The sequence below is a fragment of the Cucurbita moschata genome, unplaced genomic scaffold (assembly GCF_002738365.1).
Source record: "Cucurbita moschata cultivar Rifu unplaced genomic scaffold, Cmos_1.0 Cmo_Scf00019, whole genome shotgun sequence".
Lineage (NCBI taxonomy): Eukaryota > Viridiplantae > Streptophyta > Magnoliopsida > Cucurbitales > Cucurbitaceae > Cucurbita > Cucurbita moschata.
Genome location: NW_019268535.1, coordinates 3,025,257 through 3,045,412, shown reverse-complemented (window position 1 = coordinate 3,045,412; position 20,156 = coordinate 3,025,257). Strand labels below are relative to the sequence as shown.

General features: G+C 37.6%; 2 protein-coding genes across 3 annotated transcripts; one reads left to right on the top strand and one right to left on the bottom strand.

Annotated features, from left to right (window-relative positions):
• Nucleotides 1-8,749: 8,749 nt before the first annotated feature.
• Nucleotides 8,750-13,021, top strand: LOC111456775 (transcription factor TCP2-like). Of its 2 annotated transcripts, XM_023098765.1 has the most exons (3): nucleotides 8,750-8,884; nucleotides 9,235-10,930; nucleotides 12,767-13,021. In XM_023098765.1, exon 2 carries the CDS (start codon nucleotides 9,574-9,576, stop codon nucleotides 10,921-10,923), a length of 1,350 nt encoding a protein of 449 aa, XP_022954533.1. In that variant the 5' UTR covers nucleotides 8,750-8,884; nucleotides 9,235-9,573; the 3' UTR covers nucleotides 10,924-10,930; nucleotides 12,767-13,021. The 2 variants fall into 2 exon arrangements, with proteins under 2 accessions (XP_022954533.1, XP_022954534.1); XM_023098766.1 differs by lacking the exon at nucleotides 8,750-8,884 and having other exon boundaries at nucleotides 9,223-10,930.
• A 1,440-nt stretch (nucleotides 13,022-14,461) lies between these two features.
• LOC111456776 (F-box protein At5g46170-like) lies at nucleotides 14,462-16,938 on the bottom strand. Its single transcript, XM_023098767.1, has 2 exons — nucleotides 15,286-16,938; nucleotides 14,462-14,931 (listed from the first exon to the last, which is right to left on the bottom strand). The coding sequence occupies exon 1, from the start codon at nucleotides 16,489-16,491 to the stop codon at nucleotides 15,307-15,309; it is 1,185 nt and encodes a 394-aa protein (XP_022954535.1). The 5' UTR covers nucleotides 16,492-16,938; the 3' UTR covers nucleotides 14,462-14,931; nucleotides 15,286-15,306.
• Nucleotides 16,939-20,156: the final 3,218 nt, after the last annotated feature.

The following is a 20,156-nucleotide window of genomic DNA, read 5'->3' as shown; positions in this document are numbered from 1 at the left end:
AAATTCGATAAATTAAAATAAAAATATTTCTCATTTTTTTGCATTTTTGTTTATAAATTTTAATAATACATTTAAATTATTAAAAAACTCAACGTGTGACATCACAATTCACCTCTACTCCCCTCCGAGGAATAGCGAGAAGGACCCAGCGTCCTCACTAGCACACCGTCTCGTGTCTGGCTCTGATACTATTTGTAACGGCCCAAGCCTAAGCCCACCATTAGCTGATATTGTCTTCTTTGAGCGCTCTTTCGAGCTTCCCCTCAAAGCTTTAAAACGCATCTACTAGGGGAAGATTTTCGCACCCTTATAAAGGGTGTTTTGTTCTCCTCCCCAACCAATGTGAGACATCACAGAACCATGCCAAACAAGTAAGTGACTCTATTATCGGTCTGGTTGGAAGAATTTTTTTTATGTATGATGATACGTGTCCAGTGGCCTTACACGTGTCTTATATGCGTTATGTCTTGTGATGTGATGTGTCGTTATATGATAGGGCAAACGACATGATGGTATGAATGAAATGTTATGTTATATTACGATAAACTATGTAATGTATGAGATGTTATAATGTACTATGATATGTTATGTTAGACCATAATTTGTTATGAAATATTTTGAAACAAAGAAAAGCTACAAAGCACAACCTCAAAGGGTGATTTGAAAGTTATATGATGAATGAAATGACTTATGAAAGTTTATATATACATATTACCGAGTGTGATATGTGATGAAAGAACGAGGGTTATCATGCATGATTTGCTATGCCACGATGAAAATATGGGGATCTCATGCATATTTGTATGTTCACGTGCATCGGGATACTTCTCATTTATGATGACCACAGACACGTACACTATGAGACTAAAATGACACAACCCTTGGCCCACGTGCAACCACTTGCAGCAACCCATAATCGAAGTCCAAACAGCCCAAAGCCCACGACCCATCTGACGCACGCAATCTAGACATGTGACTCACGCATACCCGAGAGCACGACCCGACGTGATTCGATGACCTGCGCGTGCTCCAACCCCTACACGTGTGTGACGCATGTCAACTCCTCGACTCATATGGATCGTTTGGCTCGACTTGGCTCGACTCTGGCTTGGAACTCAAATTTGGACATCGTTCCCTACGTTTTGGACCCTTTGAAGCTGATTTTGACTTTATTTAAGGCAATTAAGGTCAGTATAAACTTCGTTTGTTCAATTTGAATAATTAAGTACGTTGTAGGACTGCTAAAAGAATTAGGAGGATATTTCTAATATGGGGAGTACCTCCATGTAGGTAGACACGAACTTTGAATGATGAAAGCAAGCAAAATTAGAGTTAGATAGAACGTCGGCTAAACCCAACCAAGTAAGTGGCCCTACTATCGGCTTAGTCGAAAAACTTGTTTTATGTATTATGATGTGTGTCATGTGTGTTGATATGATATTATGATGTGCTATGATGATGCTATGGTGTTATGATGACGTGCTTTGATATGATATTATGATGTGTTACGATGATGCTATGATGTTATGACGATGTGATGTACTATGATGCTATGATACGTTAGGATGATGATACATTATGATATGATAACATGAGACGTATGATGATATCTCATGTTACGATGATGTATATGTATGAGATGCCATGTTGCATTATGATGAAAAGTTTTTTGATACACCACAAGTGATGTTATAAATGATGAATGTATGAAAGTTTATACATGCATGTTACCTATAGTAATAAGTAAAGGATGTGTGAGATTGTGTCACAGGAATGATTTAAGATGAAAAGTATAGAAACCTTATGCATATTGTATGTTCATTTAGATTAGGAAACTTCCTCTTTTATGATGAGTATGGACACGTACACTAGATAATGATGATGATCATGTCTTGCATGATATTTGAGGGTTTGTTGTACCTCCGAACGTCTGGTTATCGTCAACTAGCCCAAGCCTAGGGGGCGAGACCGCTTGGTGGACTCACGTTCGCACGTGAGGATCGTGTGTAGTAAAGTACTATACATCCTACGTGATTGGAGACCACCTCTATGATGGTTTTTAAAAAATAGGTCTTTAATCATGATTGCATGTGTCGGCATTCTCAGACCCTAAAGTAAAGGCAAGACACTCCTATAGGGTTGACGACGACATCGCGATTATGGAGGGTAGTTGCATTTAGTTTCATAGATATTAGGTTAGCAGAGGGTATTGCTGTTTTTGTATTTACTTATGTTTATTTTAATATTTCGTTTGTATGTTTTAAGACATTTTCTTAAACATGTAAGTTTATGACATTATCTTATAAAGTCGTTTTAAATGAATATTTCCGCAGTAGGGTCGTTACAGATAATTGTTGATTAACCTTTAACAGTGAATGATCTAAATAGATAGGGATCACCTTGGTTGTGAGACAAGAGCCATAGTTGTACTAGGGTTAGACGATGGTGGAGGTCGGGCCTCACCTTATCATTATTTCGAATGGCGAGTTTATATTTTTATTAGTTTTTTCTTTATAAATTTATTATTATAGATTAAGCTGACGCAACTTAATTTTGAAAATATAAAAATTAAAATGATTAAAAAAAACGAAAATAATATATATATATATATATATTTTGTAAAATGAGAAAAAGTAGTTTATCTTTTGGTTTTTAAGATAAATAAATAAATAAATAGAAAAAGAAAAAGTAATCTCTGCGGGTGAGTCACCCACATTACGGAGGACACGTGCCGTTGCCTCTCTCGAGCCTGTCACGAAGATTACGGGCAGCACCCACTCCTAAACCTCCCCATAGAATTTCTCGACGCCATTTTTTTAAAATTAAATTATATTATATTCCACGTGGACCAATCACAAGCCTCCACGTCAATTATTCTCATATTTCGAGAATAAAGGAGGAGCCTTAAATTGAATGGCTTTGGGAATGAGATTAAATTACTATTATCTCCTTTTTTCCCGGCAACTAATGGGAGCATTGGTTTTCGAGGACACCCATGTTTCCCACACTTATTTATTTATTTAAAATTAATAATTTCGTATTATATTGATGTCTAGGTCTTTGGATTTCATTTGATCCTAGGGTAGTTTTACTTTTATTTATACATTAATTCCTTCATTCTCTCTTGGAATGTCTCGACCAAAAAAAAAAAAAAGGTTATTATTTACAAGTGGGTGAGTTTTGTTCGGGGGACAATTTTGTAATTGACCATATAAATGTGTGTATGTTTCGATAAGATCATAGTAAACGAGAGGTGTATGAATGAATCGATATCATATTTGAATAAGAGTGATCGTGAAGATAAGGTTGTTAAGAAATGATTAATGAATTGATAGTTTGTTTGATTCCACATCGATTGGAAAGAGGATCGAGTGACAGCGAGAACGCTGGGCCTAAAAGTGGGTGGATTGTGAGATCTCACATTGGAGGAATGAGTGCCAACGAGGATGCTAGGGCCTGAAAGTGGGTGGATTGTGAGATCTCACATTGGAGGAACGAGTGCCAACGAGGATGCTAGGGCCTGAAAGTGGGTGGATTGTGAGATCTCACATTGGAGGAACGAGTGCCAACGAGGATGCTAGGCCCTGAAGGTGGGTGGATTGTGAGATCCCACATGTACTACTGAGAGGAGCGAGTGCCAACGAGGACGCTAGGCCCAGAAGGTGGGTGGATTGTGAGATCCCACATGGATTGCTGAGAGGAACGAGTGCCAACGAGGACGCTAGGCCCTAAAGGTGGGTGTTTTGTGAGATCCCACATTGATTGCTGAGAGGAACGAGTGTCAACAAGAACATTGGGCCCTGAAGATGGGTGGATTGTGAGATCCCACATCGATTGGAGAGAGGAACGAGTGCCAGCAAGAACGTTGGGCCTGAAGATGAGTGGATAGTGAGATCCCACATCGATTGCTGAGAGGAACGAGTGCCAACGAGGACGTTGGGCTCTCAAGGTGGGTGGATTGATAGTTACCATCTATTTTTCAGTGGCTCAATTATAGAAACTTCAAAATTAAGTGTGTTTAACTTAGAACGATTCTATGTCAGGTAACCTCTTAGGAATTTTTCTAGGAAGTATATGGGCGAGGACAAAACATTCTAAAATAACCCGTGTTGGTTTGTGGGAATAGTCTTCACTCTTACAAGCAATTCGAGATAAATACATAACTTGGTTATATTGCAGAAGAATGTTCAGACCAACGACTGTCGATCCACATTCTTAATATCTGCAACAGTCTAAACTCATCGTCAGCAGATATTGTTCTCTTTGGGTTTTCTCTCTCGAGACTCCCCTTAATGTTTTTAAAACGCATCTGCTAGAGAGAGCTTTCCACACCCTTATAAAAAATGTTTCATTCTACTCTCCAACCGATGTGAGATCTCACAGTACACCTCTTTTCAGGATCCAGCGTTCTCGCTGGCACTCGTTCCTCTCTCCCCATTGAAACTTAATTTCACAATATTGATTTAAATCTTAGGCATGACGTGTTACCGTATAAACTTAGCTAGTTAAAACATATAATTAAGGTCATCAACTATCAAATTCAGATCCCGAATTCCAGAATCTTCAGTATGAAGCGTTGTATATGATATTATAAACAATATAATTTACAAAATTAGGAGGCATGATGGGATGGTGTGTGAGAGATGCCCATCAAATCCCTAATTAATTAATTAACCAAAAAAACATTATAATAAAATGAAGTGAAGGTGGGAAGATAAGAGACACATCATTACCGTACGTTTTTTATTTTTTAAAATAAAAAAATAAAAATATTTTTTAAAAATAAAAATAAAAATAAAATCCTTAATTCTTTCAAGCACTTACTCCAACAACATCAACGAGATCTCCAACAAATACAACGTTAATGACTTCTGAGCGAAGCATCATCAGTTCCATCGTCTTTCCCAGTCATTTTTTAATATGCCTTCGAGGCAAGAGCCGAGAGGCTCGACTTTTAGTTAAGGGCATGACTCTAATACCATGTTAGATGAACACAACTCTCGACAATGATATGATATTGCCCACTCTGAGCATAAGCTCTCATGGCTTTGCTTTCAGCTTCTCCAAAAGACCTTGTACCAATGGAGAGAGTATTCATTGATTATAAACTCATGATCATTTCCTAAATTAGCCGACGTGGACTTTCATCATCCAATAATAACAGCAGTAAATTATTTAATGGTCAATACACATTTCTAGTACTCATGTTCGTAGGTTGAATTGGGTTATAGTAATACATTCTTCAAGCTAACCCTAATTATTTGAGCCGTAAATATTTTCCAACCAAACATCGCGTGTTTAATAAAAGAAAATTGTTATTATATAAAATATAACTAAATTTCAATTCAAAATATAACTGTCCAAGCTACTAGTAGATATTGTACTGGTTGAGCTTCTTTGTGTGGTCCCACAAAGTTTTAATTAAAATAAAAATATATTTTAGGTCGTCTGTTGGACCCAATCCATCCAACCCAATCTGACTGAACCATAAAATTTTTGGGTTGAATCAGTCGGTGTTATTGAATAATTTATTAATTTAATTTTTAATAAAAATAAAACATTAATTCATAAAATATTAATTTATTTATATTTTGAAAAGATACCTTTCAATTAAAATATATAATAAAAAATAATTATAAAATTAATAGAGATGTATTGATATTTTAACAATTGTAATAAAATAATTTAACTAATCAAATAATATACAATATTCAAAATCCTCACCATATTTTAAAATATTATTGACACAAAAATTTAAAATAATTTTAATAAAATAAAAAAAATATATTAAATTAACGTTTTGTAGCACGTCATCGAGAAAACAATAATGTTATATTCTCGAACTTATGTTACATTTATACGGACAACAATAATATTCAATTTATGGGTCGAAAAATAATTCAATAATCACTCATGTTTTAAATTATCTATCGTAAAAGGAAAAAACGACAGCTTCGACCTTAATTGACATTGAATACATACCCGGACTATTTCTAAATGGTCATATTTCTAGGTGTCATAGTAGGATTTGATGACGGTTTAAAACCACCAACAATACGATAGCTACAATTTCAAATTTGAATTGACATCGAGTCGAACCATTGTAACTATATGATGACGGTTAGCTATGATGTCATATCCAAACGATGTCAGCTGCTCACTGAGATTGTATGTTGAGGACGACTGTTTTAGTCGTTTCACAACTGTTATTTCAAAACTGACGTTGTTTTCTAGTTCAACGTGCAATAAATTTATTAGCATAATTGGAACCCTAATAATACCTCTAGTACGATGCGTACAAATATTTCAGTGGAAATAGCTCAATTCACGAACACGATCTATCGCTTTACTTCATTAATCGATTCAATTGAAAACAAATACAATTCTCTCGTAATCAAATTAACCAAACTCGAGTAAGAAAGTTATCAATCTCTGTTCAACTATACAACTATCGTAAGCATACTTACGAGCTACCCGAGTCTCGAAACATCTACACAAGTACCACCACACAGTTACTTAGGTAAAGTTTGACACAGATTCCACTGATTTAACTCGTAGCTCGTCCAGTTGTTCTTGTGTGCATAATGATTTTTAATATTAAACTACACGAAAACAAATAATAAATAATATGGTTAGAATTATGCATGAAAAAGTACAATAAATATGTAAGAATAGTCAGAACGTCGTGTTATTAACGAAAGATTCTAAATTAGGTCAAAATTTGGGATCTTGTGAACTTCGTCACACAATACCCACATTCCACGTTACCTTCTTGGCAAGAAAACTACGAACGATAATCTGAAAGCAAAGTCGTTACGAGTGTTGAAGCGAAAACAACACCAAAATGACGATGTTTTACAGGGTTTTTGATGAGGGTTGCTTACGACATCGTTTTACGCTAACGTATAATGACAGTTAGGGACAATCAGACGGCATCGTTAAGCGTTCTACGTATCGTATCGAAATGAATAATGTTCGTGGTGTTTTAAATTTTGTCAGTGGGTAATTTTAGAAATTATTGAAAAGTTTGGGAAGGAATTTATGAAGAAAATATTTGTATGGGTCATTTAATGGAATGGACACCATTATTAGAACATAGCCATGAACACCAACTTTTTTGGTAAAGTTTTTGCATCACAATAATAAATATGAGAAAATTACCCATTTTCATTTAATGCTTTTGTTAAATTATATATATTATAATTTAGTCCTCCAACTATTTCTTATTTGCACTTACGTTATCGTTTTGTTTTAAAAAAACGTTGTAATAAGTCCCGGAATTTTTGACGTACAGTACTTTTGTGAGATCTCGTATCTGTTGGAGAGGGAAACGAAGCATTCTTTTATAAGGGTGTAAAAACGTTTACCCAGTAGATGTGTTTTAAAATCGTGAGGTTGACGACAATAAGTAACGGATCAAAGCGAACAATATCTATTGGCGGTGGGTTTGATGGGTTTGAGCTGTTATAACTTTTTGTGTTTACGAGCCAAAGTTTTAGTAGAAGAAAGACGAAGATACATTTTAGGTACTCCGTTTCTACTTTCTTATGATTGTGACCCATTTTCGGTTTTGTACTTAGTAAATCACGGTTAGTCTCTTCTTTTAACGCAGTTACTGTGTTGGGTTTGTTTAAGTATTTGGTAGCGGTAGCGTCCGTTATATAAACAAGTACGTATGAATCTATCTGAGACGTTTATTAGACATTACGTAACTTTGAAAATTTTGAAGTACGAATAGGGTGAGAATCGAACTCATAATTTAACCTAAAAATTTTATGTATAGTTGAATCATTAATTGAATGTTGACTTAACATTATCATAGGATGAATTTAAGATGAATTATTGATTCATGTGATAGCTAGATAAATTAATAAACACGTTAAGGACGTTTATAACTGGTGACTAAATAGATAAAAACTTCAAAATTAATAAATGTTCTTTAAAAAAATAAGATTTAACCGTGGGAACGGTATAAATCAGACAATTATATGGATTATGTGACACTCGAGTATACGAGGGGTACATAAATGAGTTGAGACTGCATCCGAAAGAAAGAGACCATGTGGATAGGATAGCTAAGAAAGACTTAAAAGTATTGAAAGTCTATATCAACAAGGTGTACCTTTCTGTTCGATGACTCAATCATAGGAACTTCATGGTTAAACATGTTTGGAGCAATTTTATGTTGGATGAAGGACAAAACATGTTGGAATGGAGCAATTTTATGTTGGGTGACATCGGATAAAACATGCTGGAATGACTTGTTTTGGTCTGTGGAGGTAGTCTATGCTCCTAAGAAGTGAGGAAACATACTGGAATGACTTATTTTAGTCAGTGGGGATAGTCTACACTCCTAAGAAGTGAGAAGTAGATAGCATGACCATGTCGTACTGGGTTTGTGGGGGATAGTCTACACTCCTAAGAAGTGAGAAGTAGATAGCGAGACCATGTCGTAAAGGGATGACAATGACCTTCAGGTACCACATCTGGATTCTAAATCCTAGGCATAAATAGTTACCATACTCTTAAGAAGCAAAGAGTAGATAACTTGACCATATTGTAAGGGAATGACATGACCATCAAGTCCCAAATCCAGGTAATGTGATTGGATCGTAAGGGAATGATAGGATCATTAGGTGCAACGTCCCGATTCGAATCCAAATAGTTTAAAAAAAAAAAAGGAGCGAGAACGAAAATTGAAAGTGTCTACAAAATCAGAAACGCGAGGACGCCATCCCAATTGCAGTGCCTGCCCTTCCGCTCAAGGGCCACTTTGAACTCCGAGCTCCTCCTCCTTCTCCCTTCAGTTCCTTTCCTTATAAATCCTCTGCACTCTCAAACTTCCTCACTCAACAAACATCACCCAGAGAAAGCATAGCAGCAGGTATATACATATACATATACATATACATATATATATATTCATACATGTCTATGTATTTCATTCATTCATGTATTCTGTGTTCATGTCTATGTCTGCCATGGCTTGCCTCTCAAACAAGATCAAAATCGAATATGTGGGTAATATATATACATAAACAATGTTTAGAATTCAAGCACTGGAATTAATGTATTGTGTATCATTTAATGAGCAGAGAGAGCGAAATAAATGAAGATATCTGAAAGGGTTTCTGGGTTTTGTTTTATAAATGGTCAGATTTAAACGTTGAATCAGTGTTTTTGTTATCTGGGTGTTCTTATTTGCAGAAATAATTTATGGGTTTTGATTTTCAGAGAGGGAAAATGGTTGAAGGGTGAAGAAGAAGAAGAAGAAGAAGAAGAAAAAGGTTAAACGATAGAGCTGTTCCTGACTTGGAATGTGATATATCGAAGCGGAGAAAAAGGCCTTTTTATCGCTACAGAGACAAAGTACTGTCTGAGTTATCATCATCAATATGTATAGGACAGTAACCCCACCTGCACTCCATTCAATCTCCTTTTGAACGAAACCCACCATTTTTTTTTTTTTTTTGCTTCTGTTTCTCTCTCTCTCTCTCTCTGTTGGAGTAAAAGGGTTTTGTGTTGTTGTGTTGTGTATAATTAGTGTTTGTTTCAGAAAGGAATGAAAGTGGTATGGAGGTGGTGGAGATTCAAGAACAACCCTGTAGGTTTTCACGAATTGGAAATCGTGGAAATGAATCCAACAAATTAGGGCAAAAGGGGATTGTTCACTCCCCAGATGATGAAGAAATCAAAGAATTCTCCGCACGGGTGGCTGTGGTTGCTTCTGCTTCTGTTTCTGCCACCGCCGGTGGAGTTGAACCAGGTGGCTGCGGCGGTAATGGTGGTGGTGGTGTTAATCGGCTTCGTGGTTGGCACCACTCGTCGCGGATTATTAGGGTTGCTCGAGCTTCAGGCGGCAAAGATCGACACAGTAAGGTATGGACATCGAAAGGGCTTCGAGATAGACGAGTTCGTCTCTCCGTTCCTACCGCGATTCAATTCTACGATCTTCAAGATCGGCTTGGTTTCGAGCAGCCGAGTAAAGCAGTGGAGTGGTTAATCGAAGCAGCTGCCGACGCCATCGCTGAGCTTCCGTCTCTCCATGGCGCTTTTAGCGACGAGAAAATGGGTAGCGATGGAACCGACCAAGGGTTTGATTCACCGGAAATGGAGCTCGACGGCGACACCAAAAAACATCAACAGAATCAGCGGCGGATGCTTTCATTAGCGAGGTCTGCGTGTAGTAGCACCTCAGAGACGAGCAAGGGCTCGGGATTATCCCTCTCCCGCTCTGAAATATTAGTGAATCGAGCCAAAGCGCGCGACAGAGCGCGGGAAAGAACTGCGAAAGAGAAGGAAAAAGAGCAAGAATCCATTCCCAACAACCAATCTTTCACTGAGCTTCTAACTGGCGGCGGCGCCACCACCAATCGTACCAGTTCGGCACCGGAAAACACCGCCGTGGAGCCGAATTTGTTCGACAAAGCAACGGCAATGGATTACTTCACCTCATCTGGGATTATCGGCCAAGAACCATCGTCGTCTTCATCTTCACGGCCTGGCCATAATCAATCTGCGGGATTTTCAGGACAAATCTTCTTGGGAAATCCACACCAATTGCCAATGTCGGTTCCGCAATTCAATGTCTCGGCCGGTGAAAATACCCAACAAGATCGGCTTCAACATTTCTCATTTGTCCCGGATAATTTGAACGATTATAATCTCAACTTCACCATCTCCGCCGGCCTTGCTGGTTGCAATAGGGGGACCCTTCAGTCCAATATCTCACCGTCTCTTTTACCTTACCTCCAGAGGTTTCCTCACGACGGATCCAACCTACCCTTCTTCATCGGAGCTCCGTCGCCGGCGACTACTCCAGTACAGTTGGAAAATCATCAGCACTTGTTTGATGGTAGCTGGCAACTCTGTTACGCTGATGGAACCCATCACTCTGATCAAAAGGGTAAAGGAAAGAACTGATTTCCAGGTATTTCAAAAACCCATTTCAAATTCTTATAATCAATCTTGGTCTATAATCCTGTTCTTCCTGTTCTTATTACTGTAATTCTTCACATTTTAAATCAATGAGCTGCTGCTGTTGCTGTGTTGTGTTTCTGTCTGATTTGTTTATGATACTCACAAGAACATGAAATTATTGGAAACATCACATGCTTTTATGGGTTTCATATATTTTAATGCTTTCCTGCATAGATTAGTGTGAGGGTTAATGTCCCCCACTCGGCACTCCCCAGCGTGTTGTCCTCTTGGTTTCCCTTCTCTCTAGCATCATATGTTCATGTTTATATGGCCATGACAGGCATTAGAAGCTTTTCCCTAACAATGCTCATGTCATGTGTTTGTCACTCAGTGGAAGCAGCGCACTTTCACAAAAGAGGACAACTTTTCATTGTCTCCCTCTTCGTTAAATGGCTGTTTCAGTAGCATTAGTAGTGTTTTAGCTAGCTAGGGTTTCATGGGGCTTGGTGAAACGCCAACCCACCAACCCAAGTGTGTGTTCAACCATTGCCTCAAACGAGAATACCCTATTCCTTGCCTTCCCCCTATGGCCTATACATACCCTATTCCTCTTTTATTAAACCTTGTAGGATAGCTATAAACTTTACCGTTTATTTTTTAATCTCATTGTTCATGCTACTCCATAGGGTACTTTAGGCATATAGTTTGCTTATCTCATAGATCAGAGTGTAAGAACTTGCATGTGCTTGTAACTCAATCAGTCAACTTTGAAGTGTTTTTATAAGACCTATAATCTTAGGAAGAGTATGCATGGTAAGTTATAGTGAAGAAGCTCTGTTGGTGTGCAAGGAAGGCAAGTATATAAGCATGTAGGATATTAGAAAACACAACTTTTTGGTAGTGCTAGTGAATCACATGGTCGTGGAGATAATTTGTAGGACTTTTGAAACGTTTTAAAGTACTTTTAACGGTAATGATTGAATATCTTGATGAATTTGAATGTCGTATTTGGATATTAGGAGAAGATAAAACAAGTTTACTTCGAAGGATCGTCTTTGCCGGTGTGTTCTAGAACTAGAAACGCATGTGCATTTGAACATACTGAGATATGTAGAAGCATATCTATATCGGTAGGATTGATATTAGTGTCTTCTTTGGATTTTTCCTCAAGGTTTTTGAAACGCGTCTGCTAGGGAGAGGTTTCCACACTCTTATAAAGAATGTTTCATTCCCCTCTCTAACCGATGTAGGATCTCACAACAAAATCAACTTATTCTTATATGAGATGGAGTCATATGAACTATACAGGTCTCTTCTCAACACCCGTTTTAGAACCTCGCCACGTATGAGGCTAACCGTAGTAGTTCAACGATACAAGATAAAAGATCTTCAGATTTGTCCTTACAATTTTACGGATATCAAAACACGAACTTATTAATATTAAAGATAAGGTAGCTTACTACTCTAAAAAGTCATAATATCTGCTTTTTGTTGAGCTTTAGATTAGATAGTACTTTTCACCAGTTTGAAATCAAATGAAAGTGGAAGAACACAAATAAAGCTGCTACCTCTTGTGATCAATAGAATAAAGTAAATGCAAACAGGATTAGATTTCTAGGTTGATCATTTCACTTTCTTTTAGAATCCTTTTGAACTATTCTGTGCTTGATTCATCGGGAATATCATTCTTTGTTTTAACAGATTCAAAGCTTTCCATGACATGAAATTAAGAAGTTGTCTTTGAATTATTCTGTTCATTCTGGATCTATCAGTATATCTATGTGAAACCAGTTTGTTTGTAGAGATACCTGTTTGCTTATGCAGTGGATATCATTTTCCGTGGCAGGTCATGAAGATGGAGCACGAGAGATGGACCGTAGCGCCCATCGTGAGTGAATTACTACACATTTTTATTCTTCTGAAACACTTCGCCTTTTCCATTGCTTCAACCATTTTGGTTCCTTCACTTCTCGTATTGATTCTCATTGTGTTTTCATCTGTTTATGTGTAATCTTTCACAACCAATGCATGCTTTGTTGTTGAAACTTATTACTTACAGCTAAGTTATATGTCAACGTCCTCGTTAGAGGTTCGAATCCCACCTCCACGTGTAGTTGAACTAAAAAAATGGTTGAGATATCCCTTCGACGATAACAACCTTATGTTAATCGTCTCAAATCTCCACTTCAGGGCATATGAACATTATGCTGTACTCTTTTTGTTGTTCTAACTCAATCTGCAATGAATCTCGGTGCCCCAAAATTCTGATTTCGATCATAATCTGAATCACGGTTGCGTTAGGAATCAGAATTGAGAAAGCAGCAGCCAAAAACTATGAACATGTCATCATTTAATCTTGTGGCAGGAAATGAAATAGAAATGACAGCAAATTGATATCAGTTTTTGTAGATAATGTAAGATAGTGATATATAGAGAAGTTAATAATTGCTGAAAAGTCAAGGGTATGGAGAAGAGAGATTGGGCGTGTGTTTGGGTTCATTAAGGACTTCATTTCACGTGCATTCTTAACTCTACAAAGCTAAGAACAAGATGTTTCACATGACCAACAGCTGCACTAATCAACCATACACACCTAATTCAATAATTAGTAAGAGATGGACGGAGGAGGCAGAGTGTTTTGTTTGATATTGTTCTCTTTGAGCTTTCCTTTTCAAGCTTTCCCTTAAGGTTTTTAAAACGCGTTTGTTAGGAAGAGATTTCCACTCTTATAAAAGAATGTTTTGGTTCCTCTCTCTAACCGATGTGGGATCTCACGATCCACCTCCCTTCGAGGCCCAACGTCTTCACAGGCACTTGTTCCCTTCTGTAATCGATGTAGGACCCCCCCAATCCAACCTCCTTTGGAGACTAGCGTGCACATTGCCTCGTGTCCACCCCCTTTCGGGGCTCAGCCTCCTCATTGGCACATCTACCAATGTTTGACTTTGATACCATTTGTAATAGCCCAAGCTCACCGCTAGCAGATATTGTCCTATTTGGACTTTTCCTTTCAGGGTTCCCCTCAAGGTTTTTAAAAGGCATATGCTACGGAGAGGTTTCTACACCCTTACAAAGAATGCTTCGTTCTCCTCTCCAACCGATGTAGAATCTCATAGTACTAATCCAATAGCCGCAAAAGTCATCACTAACTCCTATTCTAAACCGAGTAGCAGGGGACACCTAGATACCGTGTGAGAATCACATTACAAGAGGGAAAATCCATTCCATTCCATTCCATTCAAATCAAAAGGAAAGCCTATAATCCAGCCTACGACCTGCAATGAATCTCCTCCAATCATTGGAGCTTGCTGTCAAAACATTCACAAACACATCATGAACAACAACTTTCTCAGTTAAAGAACCTATGGATAAGCCATGGACACACCTGACCTACACACACAAAAAGGTCCCTCTTCCTTCACACTCAACAGTACAAACAGATAGCACAGTTTAGGAACAAGATAAGGTCCATCACAGACCACCACTAAGCCCAGTTTATGAGTGTCAAAGCTTCAATAATAGAAACAAACAGCTAAGAACAAGGCAAAACTCACCAATCTTTCTACATATATCACTGTTTCTGCATAATATATATGTTCTCAGAGTGTACAAAGCTTCATGCCTAATCCCATTTGTTTTTCAGACACTTATCATATAACAAACCCTTACATTTATAAACTTCAAACTATATCACATGAGATCATAATCAAGTCTTCTTACCTAAAGTATTCACATATTCAAGGGACTACAAACTCAAACCTTTTACATCATCATCAAATAGCAAATGCCTGTAACAAAAACAACCAGCAGATGCATTTTCAACTATCACCTTTTACCGAAACGAACGCGAACGAATGAGTTTTCGTTTCGTTTCTTTCCCCTCTCTAGCCACTCTACTCAGAAAATGGTTTCGATTATCCTAGGCTGCATATCAGTAAGAACTTCTTCCTGATACTCATTTTCTGATGGTGTGCAGTTTCCTCCTCCCTTTGTACCTTATCTCTTCTATACCTGAAAACCCGAACTCTAATACGGTTACGATATAAGAACAGTTGAAGACTTGAAAGAAGCATGAACAAGAAAACAAGTAAGGTTTTGCAGAACACACAGTGATATCAGATAACTTAGATTCTTATGAACTCGTTTGATGTACTTAATCCTAAGAACATGTATAATAAGCCCAATCACTCACATGATTGACAGTGTATTAGGTTCATTTCATCCAAGAAAGAATCGAAACGAGCATTCTACGGATTATGTGGTAATAACCAAGGGCCACGAGCAAATTCGATTCTAAACTTGGAACAAAACTCATCTTGCAAGAATCAAAAGCTAGGACAATGCTTGTATGCATTAAGAATTTACCTCGAATTACTATTTGTACTTTCAGAACGAGTTCATCTCAAGGCAATACGTTCTCCTCTTCACTAACATCTTTGCAGCAGTCCTATATGGTTCTTCAAAGGCTGTTGAAGCCCAGGAGCAGTCAGAAACGTCCTTCTTCGTTGCAGACTGTTCGCTCGGTCGGATAGCGACCAGGGTAGCGCCTTTCAATATTAACCCATTAGGCAATTCTAAGTGTGTGGCATACCAAAGTCTCATGTTCAGAGCTGGTACAAGGGTTCTCTTAGAAGCCGTGGAAGCAGACAATGGCTTCACCCTCAACTCCTCAAGCTGATCTTTGTTCATACACAGAACCCCTTGTCCATCCGCATCAGTTAGAACCAAACTATCCAATGTCTTGTGATCTGCTATTATTGGTTGCAACAAATAGTGTCTAGCGGAAGCCGCAATAAGCGAACTAATTGTCCATACTACTCTCAATTTTAGACCTCCATTGGTGTAGAAGGATTCGGGTATGCTACCATTATCATCGCTAGCGCCGCCAATGCCAATACAGAGCCCTCCATCAATACCATTATCTTGAGTCGAGGACTTGATGGAGCCAGGTTGAATCACCGAAGAAGCACCCAAAATCACACAATTATCCAAAGTGGATCCAAAATCAGCTCGCCATTTCAACAAAACCCCATCATCAATACCCAATTCCCCACTAGGAAGCTCGATCCGAAGGCAACGAATCTCGTTAAAATTCTTAAGAACTTGGGTCGGGGAGTGATGGGTCACCCCACTTTGATCGATTTCGCCATCCTCTTGGGTCCCAACCGCAAGAGACGAAGTAGAGGAAGACGAGGCTAAACTCGATGACGCTCGTGTCTGACCCAAAAACTGACCCAACGCTTGGAGGGGCTTTACAATGCCGCCAAATACAAACCGGAAAATATTGAAAAAGGGACCACGAGATTTACCAGAGGAGGAAGAGGAAGAAGACGATTCATCATCAGAAATAACACAATCCACACGAACAACAACGTTCTCCACTTGAGGCACAAGGCAGTGAAATCTTCGAGAAACAACGCAGCATCGACCAAGGGCCTTCACATCACCGATCTTATTGAAAATAAGAAGAAGAAGGGAATCCGGAAGATGATCAAAGTGATCATTAACAGAGAAAACAGAGTCCGGTTCTGGGTAGATCTTAGATGTCAGATCTAAGCGCAAGGACGACATTATCAAGAACAAACCCAGAAACAGAAAAAACTACAGAAATTGAAGGAAATTGAAGATGGGTATGGATGAAATCAAAAGGGGAAGCAGAAAACAGAGATGGGATTTGCAGGGGAGGCGGAAATGGGTATTAAAAAGGGGATTAGATCTGAAGGGAATCAACAGAATCAGGAAATGAAAACCTAATTTCTTGAATCAGGAGAGAAAAGAAGAAGAAATTGGAAGATGGGTGTTGAAGGGAGAGATAGAAGAAGAGAAAAGGAGAGGAGAAAATGGAAGAAGGAAGAAGAGATTCATAGATCCACGGTTTTGTCTTTTCAGAGAAGAGAGCGACACATGAAAATGAGGGAAGAGAGAGAAAAGTAGAGAGAGAAAGTTGAATAATTGGCGCAAAGAGAGGAAAAAGCTGTGTCTGGGAGAGAGTGTTGGGTTCTGTTTCTTCACCTTCTCCTTGCCTTTTTCTTTTCCTTTTCTCCTAAAGTTCTTCTTTTCCTTTTCCCCCTTTTTTTCCTTTTCTTTGTTATTTTGCCTAAAAAAAAAAAAAAAAACCAAACAAAATCTTACTCCCGAAGCGTAAAATTACAAATTTACCCTCTCGAGTTTGTGTGAGATCCTACATCGGTTAGGAAAAAAACGAAGTATTCTTTATAAGAATGTGGAACCCTCCCCAATAGACACATTTTAAAACCTAGAGGGAAAGTCCAAAGAGGACAATGCTTGCTAGTAGTGGGCTTGGGCCGTTACAAATAGTATCATAGCCAGACATTAGGCGATATACTAGCGAGGAGGCTGAGCCTCGAAGGGAGTGGACACGAGGTGATGTGCCAGCAAGGACACTGTGCCTCAAAGGGGGGGATAGATTAGAGGGTCTCACATTGATGGGAGAATGGAACAAGTGCCTGTGAGATCGCTAGGCCCTAACGAGAGTAGATTGTGAGATCTCACATTAGTTGGGGAGGAGAATATAAAGAGAGAGGGAAAGCCCAATGAGTATAATATCATGGGTTTGAGTTGTTTTGTGCCTATTTACTATATAAAGTTCTACCCGATCTCGAACGGTTCAATTTTACGTCAATATCATGTCCATAACATATTCACAACTTACTTAAAACTATTATCTCGATCATTCGAACATAGCTCACTGATAAGATATCAACTATCATTTCAAAGGTTGATGGATGATTCGAACAGTGTTTCAAATTTACTATGCTCGATTTAAAGATCATCGAGTTCGGCCGAGACCCGTTTTAGGTTAGTTTGGAGTAAAAAGAGTATATAATATTGATAGTAAGTAAATGAGGGAAAAGGGCATTAAAAGAAAGTGGGACACAAAGGAGGTTGGGTTCATAAATGAAACCACCACACTTTGCTTCATTTGTTGTTGTACGGACATTTCAATCTTTTCTTAATAAACTATATTCTAATTAAATCCTCTCTATAATCACATTCCAATGCCGACACTTTTTTTTTTAATTTCGAGTTTTTTAGGTTTGAATCGAGGCCACTAGAAGTATTCATAGATTGAATTGGAGTCAGATCTAATTGTTCGGTTGTTTTTGAAACCCAAAACACGTCTGCTGTAGAAGGTTTCCAGCCCCGTAAAGGGTATTTTGTTCTCATTTTCAACCAACGTGGGACATCACAATCTACTCCCTTGTAAAGGGTGTTTTGTTCTCCTTTTCAACCAACGTGGGACATCACAATCCACCTCCTTTGGGGCCAACGTCCTTACTGACACATTGAGGTTTCCAGCCCCTTGTAAAGGGTGTTTTGTTCTCTTTTTCAACCAACGTGGGACATCACAATCCACCCCCTTTGGGGCCAACGTCCTTACTGACACATTGCCTCGAGTCTACTCCCTTCGGGGAACAGCGAGAAGGCTGACATATCATTCAGTGTCTGGTTCTAATACCATTTGTAATGATCCAGACCCACCGTAGCAGACATTGTTCTCTTTGGGCTTTCCCTTCAAAGCTTTAAAATGCGCCTACTAGGGAAAGGTTTCTACACCCTTATAAAGGTTATTTTGTTCTCTTCCCAAATCAATGTGGGACATCACAATCCACCCCTTTTTGGGGCCAGCGTCCTTACTGGCACACTGTCTCGAGTCTACCCCATTCGGGGAACAGTGAGAAGGCTGACACATCGTGTCTACCTCTGATACCATTTGTAACAACTCAGGCTCACCGCTAGCAGATATTGTTCTATTTAGGCTTCCCCTCAAGGCTTTAAAACGCGTCTGCTAGGGGAAGGTTTCTACACCCTTATAAAGGGTATTTTGTTCTCCTCCCCAACCAACGTGGGACATCACAGTTTCCCTTTAAGGCTTCCTCTTAAGGTTTTTAAAACACGTCTGTTAGTAGGAAGAGATTTCTACACCCTTATAAAGAATGTTTCGTTCTCCTCTCTAACCGTTGTAGGATCTCACACTTTATTAAATAATGAACTTAACCCAACCAAACTCACCCGTAAAATATATAGGTTCGATTCGTTTGAATTATTCGAATCATTTATTCAAAATTTTAAATAAAAGTAAAATGTTAATATATAAAATATCCATTTATTTATTTGTAAATCTTTCCCGATTTAAATTTTTTAAAAAGTTATTCAAAAATAAATTAGATTGATCTAACGGTTATCCACGTTTTTTGAACTAATATATAAATTAACAATAAATTTGGGTCTATACAATTTAATCCAAACTAATTTCTGGAGAACCCACGAACCAATTCAACCCATAAAATTTTTATTTGTATTCAACTCAACTCCGTCCAAACTGTATAAATTAGATTAAATTAATCAAATTCTGCCGGTAACCGAATTTTTCGGACCCGATTATTCAAATATTTTTAAAGCTATGAATTGAAATATATTTATATAATATAAGATGGTGGTGATATAATTAAATCAAACCACATAAATAAATAAATAAATAATTGCATAAGAAAATAATAATAATAATAATTGAAAAAGTAGATGATGGATCCCATCTAAGTATCACCCACGAAGGGTTGATTGGATTAGATGTAATAAAAATTAAAATCAAATTATAAAAATAAATAAATAAATAATATTTTGAAAGTAGCCGAGTGATTTTGCACGTGTCATGTCTTAGAAGCAATTAATACAAAACGATAATAATAATTTTAAAAAATAAAAGTACAAAAATGAACGGTAAATTAAAATTCCGTATAGTTTAACCGTACATAAAATATACACGATTCATAGTATCATAGCAATCTCTTAAATTTAATATTTAGTTCATTGAATATAGATTTTTTTTTTCGAGTTTCATATGATAAAAGTTTATGATTTGAAATGAAATAATTTGGTAATAAATGTAAAGATTTGAATGTTTTGAGAAATAAAGAATCACGTTATTTTGTTTATGATAAATTTTCGTCGAAATTAAAAAAGAAGAAGCAATAATCGATCTTTATGGCACAATCAATCCTAAACGTGATGATATAGACTTCATGGTACAACAATCAACGGGTCGTGTCACTTGTTGTGTCTGTCTTTGCCTTTATCGGGAAAGTAATCCTTATTAGGGTTCAAAAACTCGGATGCTTACTGGCTTTATGTGTATGTCTCGTTAAAAAAAAAAAAAAAAAAAAAAAAAAAAAAAAAAAAAAAAAAAAAAAAAAAAAAAAAAAAAAAAAAAAAAA